Source organism: Micromys minutus (assembly GCF_963924665.1).
Source record: "Micromys minutus genome assembly, chromosome: 19".
Taxonomy (NCBI): domain Eukaryota; kingdom Metazoa; phylum Chordata; class Mammalia; order Rodentia; family Muridae; genus Micromys; species Micromys minutus.
Window position 1 is genome coordinate 35787685 of NC_137954.1, and position 26035 is coordinate 35813719.

The 26035-nt window shown below is 37.5% G+C and overlaps 1 protein-coding gene across 6 annotated transcripts in view; it reads left to right on the forward strand.

The window, feature by feature from the left end:
- Nucleotides 1–26035, forward strand: part of GIGYF2 (GRB10 interacting GYF protein 2) — a 118383-nt gene that overhangs the window by 27815 nt on the left and 64533 nt on the right. For 5 of the 6 annotated variants that reach the window (XM_080932723.1, XM_080932722.1, XM_080932724.1 and 2 more), the window contains 5 exons: nt 5396–5525; nt 6592–6687; nt 15537–15651; nt 21822–21933; nt 22824–22864. In XM_080932723.1, coding sequence (XP_080788849.1) covers nt 5396–5525; nt 6592–6687; nt 15537–15651; nt 21822–21933; nt 22824–22864 — 494 coding nt within the window. The remainder of the gene's footprint in view (nt 1–5395; nt 5526–6591; nt 6688–15536; nt 15652–21821; nt 21934–22823; nt 22865–26035) is intronic. The other variant, XM_080932726.1, reaches the window with a different exon arrangement.

Consider the following 26035-nt stretch of genomic DNA (forward strand, 5'->3'; position numbering starts at 1 on the left):
CTAGACTGTGAGCTCCATTGTGAGCAGGCATTTGGTCTGGATTGTTGTATAGTTTGTTACTGCTGTAGTTCCAGTGCCTGGCTCATAGGCACTCAATAAATGTTTGTTAAATGAATGAGTGAATTGCTGGAAAGTAAAGTTGTTTTCAGTGTTTTGTTATTGTAAATGACATGTATATTTATGAATGATTTTGTTATATTCTGATCATCGTCCTTGGATTAATTTCCTTGAAGTAGAACTATTAAATCAAAAGTTGGATTTTTATTTAAGGTTTAGATAACACTTCACAGATTAACCACCAGAAGGATAGTGTGAACTTAATTCACTTTCCTCTATGTTTATGTTGTCTTTGACAAACCTTTTTGTTTTTTGTTTATTTGAGACAGGATCTTTCTATGTAGCCCTGCCTATCCTGGGACTCTGTAGACCAGACTGGCCTTGAACTCAGAGAGTTCTATCTGCCTCTGCCTCCTGAGTGCTTAAAAACTGCATTGAAAAGTTGTTTTCTGTTAAATACTTTTGATTTAGATTAGGTCTTGTAGATTTTTGTTGTTGATTGTAGTGATTTGAAAATCTGGAGGAAGTAAGTATACAGAAAAAAGCCGAAAAGGTCTAAATCACCTGTAGTCCTGCCTCTCAGAGTCTGTGCTGACATGAGTTTATATCCTATGAAATTTTCTTTGCAAATGTGTATTTCAAAGCACCTCAAAATCAAATTTTACTTGAGAAAAATATAAGGATCAGTTATTTACTTAGCTAATTCCGGATGGCTTCCGCCCCCCACCCCCCATTCAGATGACTTTATTATAGGGAGAATAATTACAGACACCTTGTTTTCTGGGGAAGATACACAGGAAACATCCCTGGGGTTTTTCTCGTCCTCCCAACCCCGTCAAAGAAGTCTGAGGTTTTTGCTTACAAAAGAGAGGGAGCAACCTCCTCCCACCCACCCAACACTTCATTTATATCGTTGTTAAAATAGTTAGCATCTCTTTTTTTCAATTGTCTTAGGAAAGAACCAGTTAAATTATTCAAGACAGCTATTTCTCAGTTTTGGTCAGTGCACCACAGTTATTAATTAGGCACTGCACAAACTTTTATTGAAAGAAGGCATTCAGGCCTTATTGGCAAAGGTGGGTAGGGGCAAGAGAATGTGGCTGAGGCTGCTAGATTACTGTCCATACTCAGTGAGAAAAAGAAGTTCTGTCAGATGACCCTCTCAAAAAAAGGGGCTAAGGGATGGTGAGTGAGCTGCTAGCCAAAGGAACTGTGCTTTAGAAGAGAATATTAAGATATGTTTAAAAAGAAAAGACCCAGTTGATAAGTGGGGAGCACTGTTAAAGCACTTTGTAGAGTAATGCAGTGGTGAGAGAAGCCAGGTTGTATTGGGTTTTGAAATTATAAGACAATAAAGAAGCTGAGACATTTCTAGAATGAAAGATGAATAGTTCAGAGCTACAAGTAAAGTGCTATACTAACAAGTCACCACTATATGTATATTATATTTAAAGACTAGGGAAGAACATGGGAGGTGAGATTCTAGAAAAGAAGGTTGTATGGAAGTGATTAAAGGTCACTGGTGTGCTTTGGGGAGGGATATTCCTTCATGTGGCTCAGCTTTTCCATGTATCTGGGCAGGGGGGATGGCTTGGAATTGACTTGAGTCAGATCATAGTGCTTATTCCAGCTCAAACAATTGCTTCAATCTCTTCACAGATACTACAGAGGGAGCCCTGATAGTGTTAATGTTAGTGAATATGGTGCCTGTAAGAAGTGCTTGGTCCTTTTTGGGAAGTCATTAGGATTCATAGGAAGGAACAGGGTAGTAAATGAATTAGGAAACTTGATATGTGAAGTTGTTTTAGAATTAGGGCTCTGGTAAAACATGGTGACTTAGAGTCACCAGGATTTTCATATGAACTAGCTTAGGTGTGCCCTCTGGTGTTGGGAAAAATATTGGCATAGTATAATATGGAAGATATTAAAACTAATTTCTAATATTTTAAAGTTAGTGCCTGGTAAATAAATTGGCTATTCAAAATAAAAATCGAAATCTCATTAGTATAACAGTCATTTCAATCACAGAAATGCTAGGCTTGGATCTTAGTTCTGGGTGACTGCTGAGATGCTTTAGTCTTCCCCCTGCCCCCCTTTTTCTTTTCAGTGCTGGGGACAGTACTCAATGTCTTCTGTATGCTTAGCTACTGCCCTGTATACATTTCCTAGCTTTTGTTCTTAGAGGCAAACTGCCTTCTTTTTCAGGGCACTCCATCCCACTGTTGTTTATTGTGTGTGCACAAGACCACATGCATGGTTATGGAGATTGAGAGTGTACATGGAGACCAGAGGTCAACATTAAAGTTCTTTTTGCACTTTAGCTAGCTAGCTAGCTCGCTCGCTTGCTCTCTTAATTAATTAATTAATGGCATTGAACTAGAATTTGATTGAATAGATAGGCTGCCTAGTAAGATAGCTTTTACTTCCTCCACCCTTCAGTGTCCACCTCTCCTGAGCTGTGAATTGTAAGCATCTGCCACCACACCTGTCTTAAAAAAAATGGGTGTGCAGGGATCTGAACTCATGGCCTAGCAAGTGCTTTACCCACTGTGCTACATCTCCAGAAGACAGAGCCCAACTCTTGAGATTCTGATGGGAAGCAATTTCTTGAAGGTGTTTATTAGTGGTTGGCTTAGTCTTTTGTGGAGTGTTTTTCTGTCTCTAGTATGTCTTTTGGGCACTGAACCATATCTCTGTCAAGATTAATTTGAAAGTTAAAAAAAGATCAATTCAGTAGTAGTGAATGCTCCTGGTACTTCCTCTGGAGCAATGGGGCATTCAATGGGGTCATGTCCAAAGAGCCCAGCAGGAGCCATTCGAAGAGTTTGTTACTAGTTAGTAATGAGATAGTAGGAGCATTAAGAGTAGTTTCAGTGAATGTAAATATATAAAGTAATAGGTTAGTTAATGTTGGTTTTTTTTTTTTTTAAGGAGGGTTTTTTTGCTTTTCTTTTCTGTGTAAACTATAACATTGAGTCACTGTACAAAATGGTGTAAGAGACAAGTTTCTCTTTGCAGAAAAGCTACAAGAAAGAGAAGGTGCCATAGAATAGAATAACCTGGCACAACTGTAGTGAAGTTAGGGATCCAGGCATTGATTATCAGTACATGCTAGCTTTACAGAACACCAACCAGGCACTGTGTGCCTCATGATGGATAATATATTACCACAGGGGAGGAGGGATTGCCAATATAATAACACATCTTACTAGTCTTTACACTCACTTGCCAATTTAAATGGAGAAAAGAGACGCTTAAAAAAAACACATCATAGATAAGACCAGCAAATTCAGATTTTAAATTAAATTCTGAGATAAATTACATATAAAATGAAAGGACAAGAATTTTTCTCAAAATAGCTTCAAAGGCTTAGTGGAATGATACAGAGCACCAAGTTGGCCATGGGCTGCTGATTTTGGACATGAATGATTGGTACATTTGAGTTTGTTATATGCTCTGTAATAATACTTTCTTATATGTTCAGAATTGTCAGTTTTTGAACAGGACAAGAAGCTAGAACCATTCTCACTGTACTTTACTAGTATTTTCCTTTCACTATTACTTCTCTATATAAACATTTACTATGTACGTACCAGTTTTGAATAATAGGTAAATATTTACTTTTCCTAGTCTTTATGTTAATTTGAAATACTTAGCACATCTGTTGGATTTTCCTTTAGGGTATACCCACTGAATTAAAGTATCTTAGTCTATTTCAGGTATCTGGGATCTGATAATGAACAGAACTGTGGGTAGCCCCAATCAGTCAGCTGTTTCTAATGTAGATGTAATTCATCTCATCCCAGCCATTTGTTTGTTTGTTTGTTTGTTTGTTTATTTATTGAGACAAGGTGTCTCTGTATAGTCCTGTCTTGGTAGTAGATAGGATCTTGAGTTTACAGAGATCCTCCCAAGAGTTGGAATTAAATGTCTAGTAGTAACTTTGTTTTGCTAGTTTTGCTGAATATCCCTTTCCTGCCCCAGGTTGATCTTTCTTTATAACATTACTTTGGGTTGGGTAGGTTATTACTACTGCCCTAATACTAGTAAGGTCCTTTAACAGTTTAGTTAAAGAAACTGTCTAGCTGCTGGTGTGAGTACAACTCTGGGTTTGACCCCAGCCATCGCCTAAAACTGGGCCTGCATTTAGGCCTTTATATAGGAGGCAAAGGCAGGAGGATTAGAAGTTTATGGTCTTCCTTGGCTACATAGTGGTGAGTACAAGTCATCCTAAGCTGTGCGAGATCTTGTCTCAAAAACAACCAACCCCCAAAACAAATCCCAAGTTATTATTGTTATTTATTATGGCAGTACTGAGATTCAAACCTAGGAGCTATGATGATCACTCAAGAGACTTTTAAATTACTTTTTATTGTAAGTTCCTGTATTTAGCCTTCTCTTTTATGTTCCATACTTTGCTAAATATTTTAGCTCTTATCAAGTAGCCGAAGAACTTTTAAATGCTTAGCTGTCTCAAAATCTTTCTTGACTGTGGTTATTGCAGTTTATAATCCTTATCACCTTCTGTATTTCTCTTTTTAGTCTTGACTGTCAGTCAGAAAGTTCAAGGATACTTTCATGTATTCATACGCCTTATAATTCTTTACAATATTTTTAATTTTGTGCATGTGAATACAAGCTTTGGATCTTCTGGAGCTAGTTACAGGCCTACATTAGTTACAGCACCTATATCAGGCATCTCACTGATGTAGGTGCTGGGACCCAAAACTCAGTACCATGCAAGAGTAGTATGTACTCCTAATTGCTAAGCTATCTCTCTAGTCCTGATCTTTTAAAAAATTAAAAATTATTGTTTGTACGTGTGTGTGTGTGTGTGTGTGTGTGTGTGTGTGTATGTGTGTATGCGCGCATGCACGAGCTTTAGCCCATGTAGCAGTCAGGACAGCTTTAGAGTTGGTTTTCTTCTTACCTTTTTGTTGCCTTCCAGGGGCTGTATTCTTGCCTGTAGGCTTTTGAGCAAGTGCCCTTACCTTCTGAGTTTCTATTGTTTCACATCCTCACCAATGCTTTGAGTCTAATGCTTTCCCTGGTGTTGCATTTTTGTTTTTTTTTTTTAAAAAAGTGTCTTATTTCCAAACTTGACGCATCCTAGAGACAACTATGGCACCTAGTATTTACTGGAACTGCTCAGTTATCACTGACAGTCTAGTTAGCGTTTAATAAACTTCTCAGTGTGTTGTGGCAGTGATTTGTGAGAAAGGTAAAAATCTTTGCTGCTAAAGATAACAGAGTTTTTGTTTTTTTAAAAGAACTGCAAAAAGCTTATAGTGTCAATATCTGTCACTTCATTTTATATTCTCTGCTTTTCCTGTTTTAGGCTCCGTGCTCTGTCCAGTGGTGGGAGTATCACGTCACCTCCTCTTTCTCCAGCCTTGCCAAAGTATAAATTAGCAGATTATCGATATGGCCGAGAAGAGATGTTAGCACTTTTTCTTAAAGACTACAAGGTAAGGAAATTGCAGCTGAGACAGGAATATCAGTGTGCCTAGTCTGTCTGATGACCTGCTCTTTTCTGTCTTGACTCCTTTTCCACAGTGGAGTCCATAGGGGTTAATAGTGACTGAGGGATGTGCTAGCCTTGGAGAAGACCCATGATGTCTTTATGGGAACAGGTGACTGTGGCAGTAGAACAGTCAGCACTCTGTCTCTTCTCTGTTCCTTCCCTTCTCCCTGTTGTATCTCTTACCCTCCTACTTAGTTGGGGTCTAGGAGTGAGGAAGGAACAGCTTTTCTCTTCTGCCTTCCTTAAGTAAAATTAAAAGTTTTAGACATCTTGAAATCTAACACTTGCTTCACTTAAAAAAAAAAAAAAATGAAAAAAAAGGACTAAAAAGTAAAGAAAAAAGAAAAAAAGTTGACCCAAATTAACAGAATCATAACTTAACAGGGAAATGTTATACTGTCAAGTACTTTTATCATGGAGATGTCTTGGATTTTGTTAAAGGCTTGTTTTGTCTATTAAAAAAAAAAAGACCAAGCTGAAATGATCTAAAATAGACTTTTCTTACCTGACTAGGGCAGATGATACCTTTTGGTGTTTTTTCAATATACTTTTAAAAAATTTATTAGTCCGTAGGCCATCTCATATTTAGGACAGATAAAATTGCTTTGAAATTTCCTTAGTATCTGCTTTAAGTTAAATGTGAAGATTTTATTCCTCTGCTTTTTACTTTGGAATACCAGACTCAATGTCAAATCCAAAGGAAGTGGCTTCATGGGAGGAGAGGGTAGGTGGTTGGAATATTTTATTTTTTATTTTTTGAGATGGGGGTCTTCAAATGATTCTGCTGACCTAAAAGTCCTTGTAGATCAGGCTGATCTGCCTCCCTCTGCTGCCACCCTCCTGACTATGACTAAAGCTTTTTTTTTTTTTTAAATAAGTACTGCATAGTTAATAGAAATTAATTGTAATTGAATATAATATGCTCATTGCTAGAAAACAATGCTCTTTCTTGGGTTTATTTTCTTGTAATTGGAGAAATAGCAATATCTGGCCTTGTGTTTATTACACAGATACCTTTTGACCTTTTGGAGAAAGAATTCCTGCCTATCCTACAGGAGGAACCCTTGCCACCATTGGCTCTAGTGCCCTTTACAGAAGAAGAGCAGGTTTGTACTTAGCTCTGAGCCTCAGGCCCAACTCTTACTGCTTTTGATATGGTAAGGATATAGAGTCATTAAGGTCCTGGGGATAGCCCCAAATCTGCACAGGTTGGCATCTTTACTGGTGCTTGGTGTGTGACTTGTCTAGGTTCTGTTTTCTGTTCTGAAGCTGTTGAGTATAATGCAGAGATCAGGAAATCATTCTACATTTATTTATTTATTTATTTTAATTTAAAAAATTTAACTTTTGGGCTGGAGAGATGGCTCAGTAGTTAAGAGCATTGACTGCTCTTCCCAACGTCCAGAGTTCAATTTCTAGTAACCACATGGTGGCTCATAATCATCTATAATGGGATCCAATGCCCTCTTCTAGTGTGTCTGAAGACAGCTACAGTGTATTCATACACTGTAATAAATAAATCTTAAAATTTCTTTTTTACTTTTATATGTATACAGCTGTTTTGCCTTTTCTATATATATTCACGACTTGTGCCTGGACCCCAAAGAGGCCAGAAGAGTGCATCAGAGTTACAGATGCTTGTGAGTCACCATGTAGGTGCTGGGAATTGGACCCTTGTCTGGAAGAGCATCCAGTGCTAACCTGTCTCTGAAGCCTTGTCTTTAGATCTTTTAAGGACATTGGGAATTATCCCTTATGAAATATGCAAGTTGAGGGGAAATGCTCCCTTCTCACTCCTCAAGAAGGAAGGGCAAATTCATCTTTGCAGAAAAGCAAAAGCATACTTTTTCATAGGTAATTGCCTACCTGAATTCTCAACAATGAATTCATTTAACTGTTATTTTATGATTTTTCAGTTGTACATATTAATTAATTAAATCTTCAGCTTAGTACATACCTGTGCATGATAGACAGGTGCTGTAGCCATTTGGCCTTTTTTTTTTTGAAATAGCTTCAGTACAAAATCCCCTTCATAAAATCGACCTTTTTAAATTTTGAGACTGCCTTGAACTTACTGCATAACTGAAGATAACCTTGGATTTCTAATCCTACCTTCATCTTTCAAGTGTTGGAATTGTAGGTATGCATCACCACACTCTGTAAAGCCCACCATTTTGTGTGTACAAGTATACGTGCTTGTTTAGGTGCATGTGGAGGCCGGAGGACAAACTCATTCTTTAGGTGCTATACATTTTCTTTTTGCTTGTTTTTAATTTTTATTTTTGTGGTTTTTATTTATTGTGGTTTTCCAGTTGCTCTTATTAATGAGTGCTTTGCATATTGACCATTCTGGTCTTGTCTCTTTCTCCCTCACTTACTCTACCCCATCTCACACATCACTCTTGACTCATCGTGTTAGTGATCAGTCAGGGACACCAGTGTGACCATGGGGTTTGAGCTATCCATTGGCGCTGGGTGGGTTAGAGACACAACTAAAGACAGTGATTTCAAACCCCCTCTCCCAGATGTTATTAAAAATAATAGTTGCAGGGTAAAGGATATGGCCCTGTGAGCCACTCCCCTTTATTTGACTGTTGATAGAGTCAGTCTTGTGTGAGCCCAGTGCAGGAACTACAGTTGATATGAGGTAATGATTACAGTTTTACTAGTCTAGGCTATTTTGTACTGGATAACTCCTCTTCCTCAGGGTTTGTGAGTCTTAGAGGGGCTGAGAGTAATGGTTTGATTGGTGTTAGCCCATGTCTGTTACTTAATTTCTGAGTTTTGGGCAAATTCCCACCCCCTGGTTTTTTGTTTTCTGTGTTTGTGTGTGTGTGTGTGGTTTTTTTTTTTTTTTTTTTTTTTTTTGAGACAAGGTTTCTCTGAGTTGGAACTGACCAAGTAGGTGTGCTAGCTGGCTGGTCAGCCAGTGAATCCCAGGAATTTTTCTCTTTGATCTGAGAGTCAGGTGTGTGCTAGTAAAACTGGTTGGCAGTTTTATTTTTTTAACTTTAATATGTATTCTATTTTTTAAAATTATGTGTATATGTTTGCATGCAGGCTTGTGTGCTCATATCACATGGTGCTTGTACCCCTAGAGGCCAAAGATCAGATCTCTGGGAATTGGAGTTGTAGGTAGTTGTGAACTGCCTAACATGGGTGCTGGGAACCAAACTGAATTTCTCTAGAAGTTCAATACATACTCTCAACCACTAAGCCACCTTTCCAGCCCCAGTTTGACAATTTTTTTGGTAAGTTTTGGGGAACCGAATTCAGGTTCTAGTGCTTGGGTAAGCACTTTACCCACTGGACTATTTCTTTAGCCCCAAATTTACTGTGTTAATGAATATACACTTGTATTAGTCAGTGTTCTCTATAGTCATAGAACTTATGGAATTTCTCTATATATTAAGGGAATTTGTTATTATAACATGCAGTCTATAGCCCAACTAACCCAACAATGGGCAGCTGTGGAGGGGAAGTCCAAGAATCTAGTATCTGCTCAGGCTCACGAGGCTAGTTGTTCCAGCTGTTCTTCAGTAGCAGTAGATTCCAACAGATATGATGGCAAGTAAATTCAAGCAAGCGAAGAAGAGTGAATCTTTTCCAGCAGAAGGTGTGGCATAGATTAAATAGTGTGTGCCAGCCACCATGCCTGGATCTGGGACTTTGCTTTGAACTCCGAGATTTTACCTTAGTCTTTTGTGATTAAAGGCATATACTACCTTGCCTGGTCCTAAGCTTTTCATGGCCACTATGCCTCAAGATCTCCATGCCAAGATCCAGATCAGAAACTTGTGTCTTCCAGTGTTAAGATCTGGATTACAGGTGAGACATCCAATACTGGATTGTAGTTCATTCCAGATATAGTCAAGTTGACAACCAGGAATAGCCATTGCAACACTTCATTGGCATTTAGTATATTCACTAGGGGCCTATAGCTAATACTGGTGTCTAATTTTGAAGACATTCTCAGGGATCTGCCCTCCCTTCTTCCCTCACAGTTGCTTCTGTTCTCCTTTCATACCTCCTCATAGTTTTCCAGTGTGTGCTGTAGGGCGTTTGGGTGTTGTGATCATTTTTTTATTGTAGGTCATGCTCCAGTGATACTTTTGTGTCTGTGGTGATGTTGCTAGAGTTAACCTAGGGCCTTGAGTATGCTGAGCAAGCACTTGTCATGCTGCTCCTAATTTGTCTTTCTTGAAGTAAGTGGGGTGTCCTATAATAGTGGAACTATTGGGTTTTAGTTCTTGCCAGGTTTTTTAACTCTTTTGGATATTGTCCAGTTGGCTTCCATAACTGTTTCGAAGACTGTGCATTCACTCCCTTACCAGTAGTCTATGACACAATCCACTTGGGATAGGTTTTCTAGTTCTTGGTTTTTAAGTTTTTATCCTCCCCCCTTCCCCCACTCCCGTGTGTTTGACAGTTGTTTCCTTTCCATGTAGTTTAAGGTATGATATGGCTTTGTATTTTGAGATATGCTTCATCTGTTGTTAAGGTTTCTAGGATTTTTATTGTGAAGGTATGTTGGACTTTGTTAATTATCCTTACTGCATTGATTGAGATTATGTAATTGCTGTTCTTAAATTTATTTATATGATATAGTATGCTTATTAATTTGAGTATGCTAAACCAACCTTGCATCTTTGGGATGAAGCCCACTTGATCATGATATATAATCTTAATATGTTTCTGAATTTGGTTTCAGATGTTTTGCTGAGAACTTTTGCATCATATAAAAATTTTACATATTTTATTAATGAGCAAGAAACCAAGTGGCTTTAGTAGAAAAATGTACAGGGCTGGGAAGATAGCTCAGTGGGGAAAGTAATTTCCCAGCACCCACATAAAAGTTGTGTGAAATGGCACATGCCTGCAATCTCAGCTTTTGGATACATAAACAAGAGGATCTTGGGGGACTTGCTGGCAGCCAGTTTAGCCTAAATGAAAATATCTACATTCAGTGAGAGATTTTTGTTTCAAAAAAATAAGGTTAGGGAGATAGGAAGGTGAACATGCTTTCACAACAAGCATTTTGGATTTGAATCCTGTAGCCATGCAAAAGTTGGCTTCATGCCTATAAATTCAGTATTTTTTGAGGATAGAGACAGGAAGTTCTCTAGAGCTTGCTGACTAACAGCTCCAGTTAGTGAGAGATCCTGTCTGAAGGAGTAAGTGGAAATGGTAGAGCACAATGTCCTTGTCTGGCCTCCATACAAGTGAGTGCCTAAGCATACATGTGTGCATATACCACACACACATAACACTTGTTTGCTTACATGTGTGCACTCATTTCTTCTCTTGTTTCTCCCTCTGTCTGTCCCTCCCCCCACTCACCCCACAGTAATAAAAAGAGAAAATTTAAAAAAGAAAAGGAAATTAAAAAAAAAAGTTGTCTATGTTGACTTGGCTTCTGTCTGGGTGCACACACTTCAACCCATACATACACACACACACACACACACACACACACACACGGCTCATCAGGTGAATCCATTACTATACAAGCTTGTGGCTGGAACCTTTGTTGAAAAAAGCAAAAAGATGTGTGCAATGACTCACATCTATAATCTCAGCTTTCCTAAGGCAGATTAGGAGGACGAGAAAAGAGAGCAGTTTGGATGCTCTGAAGCCAGATACTCTGGAGTATGAAGCACAACAGCAAAAACAGGAGGGACAGAGACATGGTAATGCTGCCAGATCTGACAGCCTAGGCTTGATTCCTGAGATCTACATGGGAGAAGGAAAGAATTGAATCCTTGAGTTTTCTTCTGTCCTCTATGTGTGGGTGGTCACACACACACACACACACACACACACACACACACACACACACACACACACACACCTAAAAACAACAACAATAATAAGTATTATCAAGTTTTAACAATAATAATAAGTGTGTCTTAATAAGTTAGAATGAAAGAATTTACTTCCTAAAGTTGTCCTTTGACCTCTACACATGCACTATGTCATATGCTTTCCCTGCCCCTTCAAATATATAGATAAATAAAAATATAGATCTGGAAGAGATGCTTAAAAATAGAATAAAAATGTAGAAAACAGTATATAATAATATAATCCTAGAAAGTCTTTTCTCATTGCCCTTTTTCTTCACAGGTGGCAGTATTAGCAGTATATATAGATCTATGTGTATTTATTGAGACTGGGTCTTCATACTGCTTAAGTTGGTTTTAAACTCAAGTGAATTTTCTTCTGTGCAGGGATTTCTTCGGGGTATCACTGTGCCCAGTTCTTGTACATTTTTCCAAGTAGTATGTATTTTCCCTTTTATGCAAATGGTACTATACATCAATCATTATTATACCTTTCTGACAAGCTGGTATTGAGAGAATTCTTTGCTCATTGAGAAAGATTTTTGTTGTTTTGAGTTTGCTTTCTGTCCATGTTGATGAAGTTGCAGGCCCTTACCATTCATGTGTCTCTTACTGTTTTTGTCTCTGAATTTTTTTTCATAGATGTAGTCTTTACTACTTTTTATTATTTATGAAGGTTCCTTATATTTTCATGTCTGTTAGATAATAGTCTTTGAGAGAATTTTGAAAATTCTTACTACATTTGTGATTTTTAAATGTAGCTAAAGGGGGCTGAAAAAAATTAAAAGCACTGGCTTTTCTTCCAAAAGTCCCAGGTTCAATTTCCAGCCTGGCAAGCTCACACCTATAATTCCAGTTCCAGTGGATCGGACAGTTTCACACACATACAAGCATGTAGAATCCATGAAATAAAATAAGTAAATAAACCATAAAGAAAAAATATATATAGCCTAGGGCAGTGAGCCTAAGGCCTTCAGTGTGCTAGCCAAGCTCTTGATACTCAGCTGTGTTCTAGCCTGGTGCACTAATTTTATTATATTCCACATGCAGTTTACTGGCATTTTGTAAACTTTCATGTTGGGGGAGGTGTTTGTTCTTAATTGAAATTACAATTATTTTTCTTAGAACAATTTTTGAATGTCTAGAGATAACAGTAGCCAGAAAGCCATAATTGGGAGGTTGTTTTTTGTTTTTAGAAAAAAAAATGGCTGGACTATGAATCAAAAAAAAAAAAAAAAAAAAAAAAAAAAAAATGAATTGGGAAATGTCCCATAACATTTCTTTTTTTTCCAAAACAAAGTTTCTCTGTGTAGGCCTGGCTTTACTACAGCTTGCTTTGTTAGAGCAGGTTAGCCTTCAACTCATAGAGATCTGCCTACCTTTGCCTCCTGAGTGCTAGAATTAAAGGGGTGTACCACCATTCCTGGCCCCATAATGTTTCTTAAGAAATCAGAATGTTATAGTTGGCTAAATGAATCATTGGGAAAATTTATAAGATAGTTCAACAAATACACTTGAAGATTGTTGGTTAACAGTGAAAAGTAACTGGAAATGATTAAATGCTTACTTTATTTTTTTAAATATGGTTTAAATTAATGTCTTATCTTTTAGGAAATAGTAGAGAAGACTTCTAAGCCTATGCTATTTAAGGTAGCCATTATTGCTTAATATTTAGGTAGCTTCCACGTTTTGCCTGCATAAACGGTACTGCATTTAGCAGTACTTATATTTACTTACATTATGTATTTACTTATATTATCTTTTACATAGTAGAAATTTTGTGTTAAGCATATATGAGCATTTAAAAAAATACATGAGCATTTAAATGTATGTTGAATTTGCCTTTTAAAGAGATTAAGCTATAATTTGTACCTTACCAACAAAATATGAAAATACATGTGTTTCTCTGTTTTTATACATGATACAGTTGGCTTTTGTACATATATTGCACAGGATCCTGGTATACAAAATGCTGGTAGTATTGATCTTTTTTAAAAATATTATTTTTATGTGTATGTGTAAGTTTTGGAATACGTGTCTGTTTGTACATGATGTGTACACCTAGTATCCACAGAGGTTAGAAGAGGGAACTTATGTGATCCCCTGAGACTGCTGAGTGAGCTCCTATTTGGTTTCTGGGAACCAGATGTAGGTTCTCTGCAAGGTTATAACTTCGTATAACCTCAGAGCCAGCTCTGAGCCTTGACTAACTCCACCCCAAGTAGTACAATATATTGATTGAGATTTTGGGAGTTTATAGTCTTGGCTTAATTTTTGTAATGCCAAGAGGCAAATTTAATGGTCCTGATTATTTTAAAACAAAAGGTAAGTTAATGTGTGTGATTCAACCACTTTTTATTAAATTTTACTAAAATGCAGCTTGAAATAGATGATTTCTTGAGTTAGGTATTTCCTCTTAACTTTTAGTTTTCAATTTTATTGTATGTTTTTTGAAGTTACCTGACTATATGATAAAGAAAACTTTATTTACATTGATAGTTTCTAAAAGTTACTTGAACAAATTACAGTTAACAAAATTGAGAGAGAAGCAGTAAGGAAAAAATGATCCATATATTAAAAATTCAATAAGGAAAACAATTTTAATCAGTTGCATGATCTTTAAAGAGGGTAGTATAGATACCATTTTAAATTGATTTGGAATTTAAGAACACAAAAGACTAAAGTAGAATTAAGTTTTAAATCCTTGGATAGAATTAGGAATTGAACCCAGTGGTGACCACACACTGTATCACTGATCCACATACCACGCTTTTTTTTTTTAAAGCTTGAGATAGGATTTTACCAAGTTAATCAGGCTGACCTGGAACTTAAGGCTGCCTGTGTGGGCCTCAACCTTGGAATGCTGCTGAATCCTGGGATCACTGGCATGTATTTTCTCACCCAGCTTAAAGTTTACATTTTACTACCTTGCCTAGCAGACTGGTGACTGCAGACATATCCCAGGTTTTTTTCCTTCATTGTATTATACCAGTGCATATCTGAGCAAATGGGTCCTAGATTCTAGGTGATTCTAGGTGTACAAGATTTAGTTCATCTGTCACAATATTTTTGTTTAAATCTTCTTGCAGAATTTTCTATTACATATCCAGAATTTTATACTTTATAGTTATCTGAAGACATTTAATACTTATTGCTACCTTTTCCTAAGCCTCTCGATTTATTCAGGTGTACTGTCCCCTTTCCCCTGTGGTTGCCCCCTTCCTTTTCTAACTATGCTTGATTATATTCCAGATTGGCTCTGTGTGCAGGTTTGTACCAAATGATTGTGATCATATACACATGTGCATACACCCAAGCACACATGAATCACATGGTTCACACACATACACACATGTTTCAGGTGATTGCTCTCATAGAGAATTTTACTTGATATTTTCTCATTCTAGCAAATACTTCTTGGTGTAATTAATCTACATTGTTGAGTACAGTCAGGCAGAAAGGGCATCTTTCCTTTTTATATTACTTTGCTTCAGACCTTTTAATGACAGTCTTTTCTCATCCTAAGTTAAAGAGACTTAAGTGCCATTTAAAAATGAAATGTAACCACCTTAGCATAATGACCTCACAAAAACCTCCCACATCTAGATTATGATATCCATCCAAACTTGTCTAGTACCAAACTCTATGGATCTCTATACAGTTTTCTGTATAGAGTTTTTCTATACAGTTTTCTAACTGTGCCAATTTAACCTCACCCCCTTTACAAAACTTTCTCAGCTCTGTTTATTTTGTCTGCATCTAGATACATAGAATATATTTAGTTTGTTTTCTTGTATAGTATCTTATCAAAAAGCCTAGCTTTGTGTAACACATTAGTGTCAACTTGATTGATCTGAAAGGTCAATTTGAAATCGTCTTAGGCAGTACTACATAGTGAGACTCTCTCAAAGATGGAAAGATGGTATCAGGTAACTAGATTTGAATAATCTTTATGTGCTGTAAAGTTACAGTTCTCCATTGCTTATAGTAATTACATATCATTACATTTTGTAGGTGCAGTGGGAGGTGGGGAGATACAATTTGTAGTTTTGTGTGTTTTATCTACTTTTCTTTTGTTTCCTTTATTTTTATTTTTATTTTTATTTTTTTGGCAGAGAAACTTTTCCATGTCTGTAAATAGTGCCGCTGTCCTGCGATTGACAGGACGAGGAGGAGGAGGAGGAACAGTGGTGGGGGCTCCTAGAGGTCGAAGTTCTTCAAGAGGGCGAGGTGAGCTATGTGAAAAAATAACCCCGGAAGAGGAGCAGGAGGCTAGGGAATCAGTAAATACTTCAATGCCTAATTGAAACACGAAACCAACTGCTCTTTGATGTTGACTACAAATGCCTGAACATTTATTTTCTGCAACATTTCTGAGATGCCTTCTCTACTGCCCCTGCTTTGGAGAGGAATTTTTTTTTCTAGCTGTATAAACTGAAGCAAGAAGGAGTGAGATAGTCTCAGTTAACTTGTAAAGTATAATTATTCTTCATATTCTTAATCCTTGAAGTTTTACATCTTGGCTAGAGCATCCTGAAGGTTATGCTTGAGCACCTGTGTCTCTGTGGAGCTCTCAGCAGTGCAGCATTTCTTTTCAAGGGCCATGCACATGTATCACCATAGCCAGGACTTGCATGAAAAATATCTCAGGGACTAGTCCTTTTAGGCAGAGCAAAATACAAGCAAGGAGCATCTGCTGGCATAACGTGTCATTTTATGAACTTACGCCTTTTCTTAGAGTTTCTGATCGGCTTGTTCGTCATTTCCTATTTTTTATTCATTGACTTTCTGCTAAAAAACATTGTTGATGTTTATAATAGATAGTCTTCCTTCAGCATGAAACTGTATGTGGGTTGAATCATAACATTAGTCCAAACATATGTTGTAATTTTTCTTTAAAGAGATGTCTTAGTAGAATTGGGTGTCAGGAGTGGCCAACAGCATTGCCTCCACATTATGTGTGGTCATAATTATGGATATGGAATACCTACATTTTTTCAATTTTATTTATTAAAAGAACCCGAAAGCCTAGTGAATAATTTATACACAATTTTTTAAAAATATGGTGAATATATTGCTTTTCTTTGAATGTGACTTCTGTAGGTTTGTGAACAATGAAGAAGCTAACTACAACTTTCATTGCCCCCATCCCCCAGAACAATCAGTCTTATTTTCCCTTTTCTTTGTAATTTTAAGAATATTTATTTATGTATTTGAGTGCACTGTCACTGTCTTCAGACACACCAGAAGGGGGCATCTCATCACATTACAGATGGTTGTGAGCCACCATGTAGTTTCTGGGAATTGAACTCAGATCTCTGAAAGAGCATTCAGTGCTCTTAACCAATGAGCCATCTCTCCAGCTTTTCTTTGTAATTTGTCTTTATTTGTAGCAGTTTTTTTTTTTTTTTTTAGGATTTATTTTATTTATAAGAGTACCCTGTAGCTGTCTTCAGACACACCAGAAGAGAGCATCAGATCCCATTACAGATGGTTGTGAGCTATCATGTGATTGCTGGGAATTGAACTCAGGACCTTTAGAAGAGCTCTTAACTGCTGAGCCTTCTCTCCAGCCTCTAGAGCAGTAGTTTTAACCTGAATATTGTGGTAGACTTCAAAGAAACAACATTGCTACAGACATTGAGTTTGTGAGAGCTAGGCATATCTGCACCATAAGCCATGGCCACATGCTCATTGTCTGGTTGGTATCTGTGCATATTAGTATATATATGGCAGTGTTTTGGAGATGGGACTGACTGGTTATGGTTCTGGTCTCCCTGTGGACATTTCTCTTGCTTTCCTCCTGTGGGAGGCAGTGAGAAGAGGTTTAATTATGAAAGCTTTGCTTCCTGTGCTCTTCAGGTCAAGCCAGAGGAAAATTTCCTTAATCAAGAGTGCAGACCACACACATCCTCCACCTGCTCTCTGTGGGCCTTAGAAAAACCTTTCAGATTAAGAAGGGAGCAGATCTGGGTGTGGTAATGTACTCCTGCAGTCCCAGCGTTTGGGGGGTGCTGTCAGGAGGGCCAAGAGTTCAGGCCCAAATTTCAGCTACATTGACAGTTTAAGGCTAGCCTGAGTTACATTAGGCACTTCCTAGAGCTGTGGCCCCCTACCTAACAAAAACAGTACCCCCAGCAACAGCAGACAGAAACAAATGATAGATTGATGAAATGCCTTTTGGGGGGTGAGGGGTTCTTTGAAGTAAGAATTTTTGTAATCAGAGTTTACATAAAGCCCATATAAACAGCGTGCTGTAACACACAGTAAATTAGTGTGTTGATTTGGAAGGGTACAGAACTAGTCAAATGGATGCCTTTAGATTTGTGAAAATACTTGGAACGCTATGGTCACAATGGCCTGTAATGCTTGTGTCTTTGGATTTTTACTTAATTTTACCTTACTGGTTAAATAATGATTGCTGTGACTTTTCTTGATTGCAGTATCACTTTCCAACTCAAGGAAAAGCTCATATGCAAATCTATTGGCTTCTAGACTTAAAGATATCCTGACCTCGTAATGTTTAAGAGAACAAGGGGCTATGTAATTTTGTGTACCTTTTTATCCGGTCTGGATGTTAAAAAATATCCGTATACTTTCAGTTGCAGCAGTAGCATTATTGAAAGGAAGCATATTTTAATCCTTAAAAAGAACACAGGGTGAACTCTCAGGTAATAGGACAGAACTTCAAGTTTAAGGCTGATCACATGTTTTTCTGCTTCTTCTTGTGCATGGAAACCACATTTATAGATGACTTCAATGTGGAAACATCTAGAATCTGGTTTCTCTTTAATGCTGACTAGACCAGAAAGCTTCCACCACACAAGCAGGGCTGGAGCTAGTTAGAGTTGAAAAACCTATTATTTTTTTTTTTTCTTGATTTTTTCTTTTTCTACTTACCCAAGAACTATTCTTTATATTCATCTTTTTCAAGACTAAAATGCTTTTCTCAAAGTGGTTCTACAGAATAGGTTTTCTTGAGAATTTCTGTTTGTTGTTGCTTTTTCGAGGCAGGGTTTCTCTGTGTAGCTGTGGCTGTCTTGGAACTTACTTGGTAGCATTGGCTGGCTGGACCTCAAGAGCACCTGCCTCTGCCTCCCAAATGCTGGAACAAATACATTTTATTTATTTTTAAAAATTACATTTATGTGTGTATGTCTATGCGTGGGAATGTGTATTTGAGTACAGGTGTTGTGAGGCCAGGAGAGGGTAGTTGGAATTAAACAGTTGTAGCCATACAGTGTGGGTATTGGGTACAGAACTCGGTGCACTCATGTGCTAGCTGCTGGGCCATCTATCTGGTCTGGACAAAATTAATCTTGAAAAAGAAGAGAGGACTTTCTTCCTCATTCTAAAGTTACTGTTGTAGAGGAATGTTCTCATGTTAGAGTAGTTACTAATTATTTTAGGATTTTATATAAAATGTATACATATTCTGAATGTAGAGCAGAAGGGAAGATTACTTTAGGTTGACTTAAAGCTATGAACCTGGAAGATAGATAATTTTGTGATTATTATAGTTGAACTGTAGTTTTCACTTTCATTTTATAGACAAAGTGGATTCTTAGTCTAGTCAAGAGAATATTAAGATGACTCCTATTCTGTATGTGTATATATATATATATTTTTTTTTCTTTCAGTATTTTCTAAGAGTTATAGAAGTATACCTGTAATCTGAGTTAGTTCCTGGTAGATTATGATGAACACATAGAAGAAATGCATGGGTGTTTAAAGCTACTTGCCTCATTGGATGCCTCATGCAGAATCTTATTATTTTTGGGCTGGAGATGTATTTCTGTGGCAGAGTTTTTGCCTAGCATTTGCTATGTGTTTGGTACCCATCACCATACACAAAACAAAGCTCTATCATTTTTTCTGATCATTTTGATCTATGAAAGAAGTTAAGTTTGGGACAGCTGCTAAGGTATTTTTTTGTTATAAATGCACCCAAGCCTCCCATGCCTCCTCCAGTTTCTACATCTGTGTCAGTACAGTTCATATGTTCAGTGTTCAAACTGTACAAACTATCCAAAGCTGAAAGTGAATACTGCATACATAAATACATGTATATCCTGTACTCTTAGTTGTGCAGCAGTGTGGACAAAATCAGTCAACCAACCAACCAACCAGTCAATCAGTCTCTCTCTGCACACGCACACACACATACACACACACACTTGAATGTGCTTTGGTCACAAGTCTGAGTTGACATCAGTGTCTTATTTCTGTGGATTCATATTTTTCTAGGATGTTTAATCAGAATTTATTTAGCCAACCATTATTAGGTTGTTTCTAGTGTTTTGAAATTCATGTGTTCAGTCTGGCGATTCCTCAGAAAATTGGACATAGTACTACCTGAAGATCCAGCTATTCATTCCACTTCTGGGCATATACCCCAGAGACACTCCAATATACAACAAAGATACATGTACCACAATGTTCATAGCAGCTCTATTTATAATAGCCAGAAGCTGGAAAGAACCCAGATGTCCTTCAGAAGATGAATGGATACAAAAATTGTGGTACATTTACACAATGGAGTACTATTCAGCTATCAGAAACAATGACTTAACCAAATTCTTAAGAAAATGGTTGCATCTAGAGAATATCATCCTGAGTGAGATAACCCAGTCACAAAAGAACAGACATAATATGCAGTCACTGATAGTGGGATGCTAACCCCAGAGACTCGGACTGCCCCAGAAACAACTCACAGACTGTGTGAAGATCAAGAAAAAAAGAAAAGAAAAGAAAAGAAAACAGACAAACAAAAAGCCATTATGCTCAATCCTTACACACCAAGAAAACGTTGACTAATCCTGTTTTACATGTACTTTTTGCTCATTGTAACTAGTAAGACCTTAATGCAGAGTATCAAACCTTAAAAAAAAGAAAAAAAAAAAAAAAAAAAGCCAAGCACTGACAAAAATGTATTTGTATACATTTATGCAAAAATGTTTAAAATTTTTTCTTTTATCTTTGTTTTTTAAAATAAAGTTTAAAAAACCAAGAACTCAAAAAAAGAAATATTATACAGCTATTAAAAATAATGAAATAAAAAAAAAGAAATTCATGTGTTTATTTCCATACACATAGGCAGTCATGCCTTATTTAATAAGATACAGCCTCATTAGGTAATTTTATTTTCATTGATAAGTGAACATTATAATTTACACATGATTATATGGTATAGATTATTTACTTGGCTTGATCTCTTGATATATTTAAGAGACAATGATTACAAGGTATGTGCTGCTTCTTGTAGTATTAATGGGATATATTATAGTAAATCTAAAATAAGCACACTTAAATATAATATATAGTGTATCCTCAAATAAATGTTCATTACTGTGTACCACACAGTTACGTACCATGTACTACATGCTGTCAAATATGCTGTGTTTTTATGTGACTGGCAGTTCAGTGGATTTCTTTAGACCACCACAACCACAAATAAAGTCTCTAGTTACAACAGAGTTTTCAACTCCATTATAATCTGGGTGAACAGTGGTTATAGTAAGTCTTATCACTGGTTGAAACTATATCTATTGCATAATGGTTTACATACCTGTGAGTGCCTCCCTCTCCTTCCCTTTTGTTCTGTTTTCTTCTTTCCCTTTCTGTCCTTTTCATCTTTCTCAGGCTTTTTGAGTCATTCTTGATGTAACAGAGGCTGGCCTTGAACTTTCATTTCTCTGCTTCAGCCCCAAATGCTGTGATCATAGGCATGTTCCATCCCACTTGACTCTGTAAAGTTATGTCTATTGGGATAAATTCTGAGCAGAGTCACAGACTGATAGTTAACCAGATGGCCTTCATTAGAAGCATGCTTGCATTTGATTTGCAAAGCCTCTAAGTCTTTATACTCTAACCACTCTGTGGTTGCTAATTTTCCCTACCTCGGTGAAGGATTCCTTTTCTCCTGTAAGAATGTAGTTCACAATCCTACAATTACTCAATTCACTTCTGCTATTTTTCCCCCCTGGAATTGGATAAAGGAATTTTATTGTGCTTGACACTTTCTACTATAGTTTCTCTCTAGAAACTCCCCATATTAAGATTTCCCCAGTAGTTACTGAAAATAATCCAGTAAAACATTCAGTTTATAATGGTTTATTGAACTTCTTAGAATTCCACTGTTGACCTTGTCACTGACAGGCTTCCTGTTGATGCTGTTTATTGTTCAGGACTGGGATTCCTTCAGGAGTGGTTGGTTTGTTCTTTTTATCTCACAGTTCAGTTCTATCAGAGCCATTATAGGCCTTGCTAAATACTTAAATGTGGCCGTCTTGCTGTGTACAGAGAGACAGAACTTCATAGAGATTAACCTTCAGTGTTGAACATATTTGTTGGATGTTGGTTTCTAACTATTTCCCCTCCCCTTGTTTTCTTATTTTCAGGCAGAGGTAGAGGTGAATGTGGTTTCTACCAAAGAAGTTTTGATGAAGTAGAGGGTGTGTTTGGGCGAGGAGGTGGCAGGGAAATGCATAGATCACAGAGCTGGGAAGAAAGGTAACTAAAGTGTTGAGATTGTAATGTAAGCATTTGTTGGTCTGTAAAACTCACCCCAGTGGTATTCCATAGGACTTGCCTGCAGTGCCAATTACTTGACAGGCTGAGGTAGGAGATTCTGGAGTACCGGCTATCCTGCATAATTTAACAAACTCCTGAACTCAAAATAAAAATGGAAAAATTGGCTAGGATTCTAACCCATTGGTAGCTCTCTGGGGAAGTTCAGCCCTCAGTATTCCAAACAAAACAGAGCACACTGTGTTCCTTTCATAGCGGTACAAGGTTGCATGCTCCTGTGATCCTAACACTTGGGAGGCCAAGACAGAAGAGTCATGAGTTCCAGACCAAAATGGGCTGCATGGTGTGATCTAGAGAATCATAGAGATTGGGTGGAAGTACTGTCTCCTCTCTTGCTCCCGTCCTTCACCCCAAGAAAGAACAGTTTGAAAACACAGAACTTATCCCTTTTTTGCTTTTTCTGAAATTTCTGTACAATAAAATATAATACATAATTATCACAGTTAAGGATGAACCCTGATCTCAAAATAAGAGTAGAAGGATTAAGGTTGTAACAGTGGTAGCTGTCTTGCTCAGCGCCCTGGGGGTTAGTACTCAGGAGCACAAACGGGAAACAAGTGTGGGAAAACATTGCCAAAATAGTATATATAACACAGTCTGTTATGTTTCCAGTTAAAATGATAATTTTCTAGTCATTAGGAACTAAGTTTTGATAGGTGGCCTGCTGGAGTTTTGTTCACACCATTGCTTTCCTGTATTTTCTAAATACTATCTGGCAGAACTGCTGCTAGAGGGACTGCAGGAGAGGAGTATCGTGATAGGACATCTATGCTGTTTTTAAGGCGTTTTTGAAATTTATTTTGTCTTTTTAGGGGTGACAGGCGCTTTGAAAAACCAGGAAGAAAAGATGTAGGTAAGGATCTTACTGTTTTGAAACACCTCCTGCACTCTCCTGGTAGTAGTGCTAACAAGGCCCATTCAGAAGGATACATTTAGCACAGATTAACTGTTACCTGCTTGGATCCAGTAGATGGAGCTGTAACACAGTGTTAGTCCTGTGGGTGAGACCAGGAGTGATGGATTCAACCATTAAGCCTTACTTGACTCCGTGTTTTAGGGTGTGTGTGTTTCTGCAAGGCATGTCTTTTTTCAATAAGGTTCTTGTGGGACTGAATTTCTAAACCAGAAACTAATTTGGTTACTCGTTTGTTATCATGGAGAGTATCTCCATGATAAGAATAGGGAAGGTATGGCTTTTGTTTGAGGAGGCAAAGAATATTCTTAAATGACTGGACTATTTCTTTTATTGTGTGTGTATGTAGGATATGCATATGGAGCTGGGGACACACACTCTGCCATGCATGTGAAGGCTATAGAGTTGGTTGTGTCACACCTTCATGTGGGATCAGCCACCGGCCATCTCATCAGTCTAGCTTTCTTCTTTCTGTATATATAATTTTTTTCCTTGTGAGTGTTTATGACAATTTAGTCAATTTGTAATGTTAAGATGGGCTTTCTGACTGATAAACTAGTGGTCTACATTAATATTTGGTGAAAAAATGTGCCAGTTTACAATATTGGTACAGATTTGGAATTTTTCAGTTTCTATATTCCTTCAAATACCAAAAATGTCCTACAGAGTATGTTTATATCTGATATTGATTAGTGTTTCTCATAAGCATGTTAACTCTACAAACACTCATTACAGACTAAATTGAATGTACATGGTTTTGAAAACAAGGAAGTTAGAATGATCAGTTTGATTTCACTATTTCACCTGTAAACCTTACTGAAACATATTTATGATTTAAAGTCTTTATTCATTAGCATGTCATTGGAAATTTTTGGTTCTCATAATTGAAATGACATTAAATAAGTGTTGCATGAAGAAGTGTAGATTTGACTAGGTAATTTATTGATACACTTCACCCATTTTTTTGTGAGGGCTGCATGGAGAAATTTTGTTAGGACCTTTCTTCCCATTTTATTCAGTGCTTTAAAAACATTTTTATGTGTATTCTCTCTCTCTCTCTCCCTCCCTCCCTCCCTCCCTCCCTCCCTCCCTCCCTCCCTCCCTCCCTCCCTCCCTCCCTCCCTCCCTCCCTCTCTCTCTCTCTCTCTCTCTCTCTCTCTCTCTCTCTCTCTCTCTGTGTGTGTGTGTGTGTGTGTGTGTATTCCAGGGTGGTTGTGAGCCAATCTATATGGGTGCTGGGAACTGAACTCAGGATTCTTGGAAGAGCAGCAAGCAGTACTGACTGCTGAGCCATCTCTTCAAGGCTGTGATTCATCTCTTTTGCTCTTGGTTGTGGAGGGGTGGTGAAGGGTAGTTAGTACAGGATTCAAAGTCAGAAGGTCATGTTTACTCTAATCTCTCATATTCCATAGTCTCCAAATAAAATGAAAAGATAATATCTTAAAGAGTCTTTGACCTCACTTATTCACACAACAAATATTGAGGTCCTAATTTTGTCATAGGCCTTGTGCAGGTGCTAATGTTTTCTTTGGAGGATATTGTTAGCTGCTGATCAGATTTTAAATCACCCAGTGCTCAGAGGGAAGTTGTCTGTGTAATAGGAAAAAATTTTTAACTTGATCATAATTAAGGTGTAACAAAAAGCCAAATTTAATGAAATGAAAACAGTAGAAAATGCAGCCTTATATAAATATATTAAGGAGTTGAAAGTATGGAGTAGCCTCTTGGGGAGAGACTCAGTCTTCTTTCAGATGACCTCAGTTTCATGCTAATCATGCAACTGCTAGGATAGTAATTACCTCAGAAAACCAAAAAGATGGAAAGTTTATTGCCTTTTATTTGTTTTAGATTTTTTTAAAAATTCATGTGTATGTATCTGTGAGTGTAGTATGTAATTGTGTGTACTGTAGAGGCCAGAAGAGGTTGTCAGATCCCAAATAGCTGGAGTTGCAGGCAACTTTAAGCAGTTTGATGTGGGTGCTTCGAAACTTGTCTGCTGCAAGAGTAGCAAGTGAGTCTTCTCTCTAGTAAACACCCAGACCCCCCCTTATTGTTAGTGCTATTAAGTAGCTTAAGCTTTGGGCTCACTTTTGGGGTTACATCTTGAATGAAAGAAAAGGGTCTTGATTTACAGTTGGAGGCGGAGGCACTTGAAGCCTTTGTGTTGGTGGTGATTGCATTAAAAGACATGGGTGTTCAGATAGGAGACAAAACTGTGGACAGGGCAGAACTTGGAGAAGGGTTTGCAAGTTCCCTACAAATACTGGCTTACAGATTTGACCAAGAAATAGGGCTTGACCTGCTTGAATTTCAAAGTCTTAACAGTGGGTTCAAGGATGTGTTAAACACATTTTAAATTAATTAATTATGGTTTTTCAATACAGGGTTTCTCTGTGTAGCCTTGGCTGTCCTGGAACTCACTCTGTAGACCAGGCTGGCCTTGAATTCAAGAGATCTGCCTGCTTCCTCCTTTCAAGCACTGGGATTAAAGTGTGCGCCACTACTTCCAAACACATTCTTAAAATGGTGTAACAGTTGCTGAAATTGTTGGGAGTCTTGGGGAATAATGTGTTCTCTTGGTGAGATTAGCTTTGTTTGTGTAGAGTCTTACTGTTTTCTCTGGAGTTATCATATGAATCTAATTAGTTTTCCTAACTAGCCTCTATTTTAAACAGTAAAGATATTTTGTAGTACTCTATATGCATGTCTTTGATAAGGTGAGTCCCAAGTAGGTGTGGTATGAATTTAATCACAGCATTTGGGGAGAAAGAGGCGGACAGATCACCTTTAAGTCCTGCGATAGCCTGGTCTTCCCCTTACACAACAAAAAACAAAAGGTGAATTCATAAGAACTCTGAGACAGAGATTGGCACTGAGCCTGCAGTTGTTGTGGTTAAGTTGGCTAGCCAGCAAGTTTCTAGAATCTTCTTGTCCTGTTCCCTGTCATGCCTGGTTCTGGGGTTACGGGTCTATGGAGATATCTCTTGCTTTTTTACATAGATTATAGGATCTGAACTCCTTGTATTTATATAGCAGGTGTTCTTACCCACTAAGTCATCTTTCCAGCCTTAATGTGTTCCTTTTAAAATTACAGAAAGGTCATACTATACA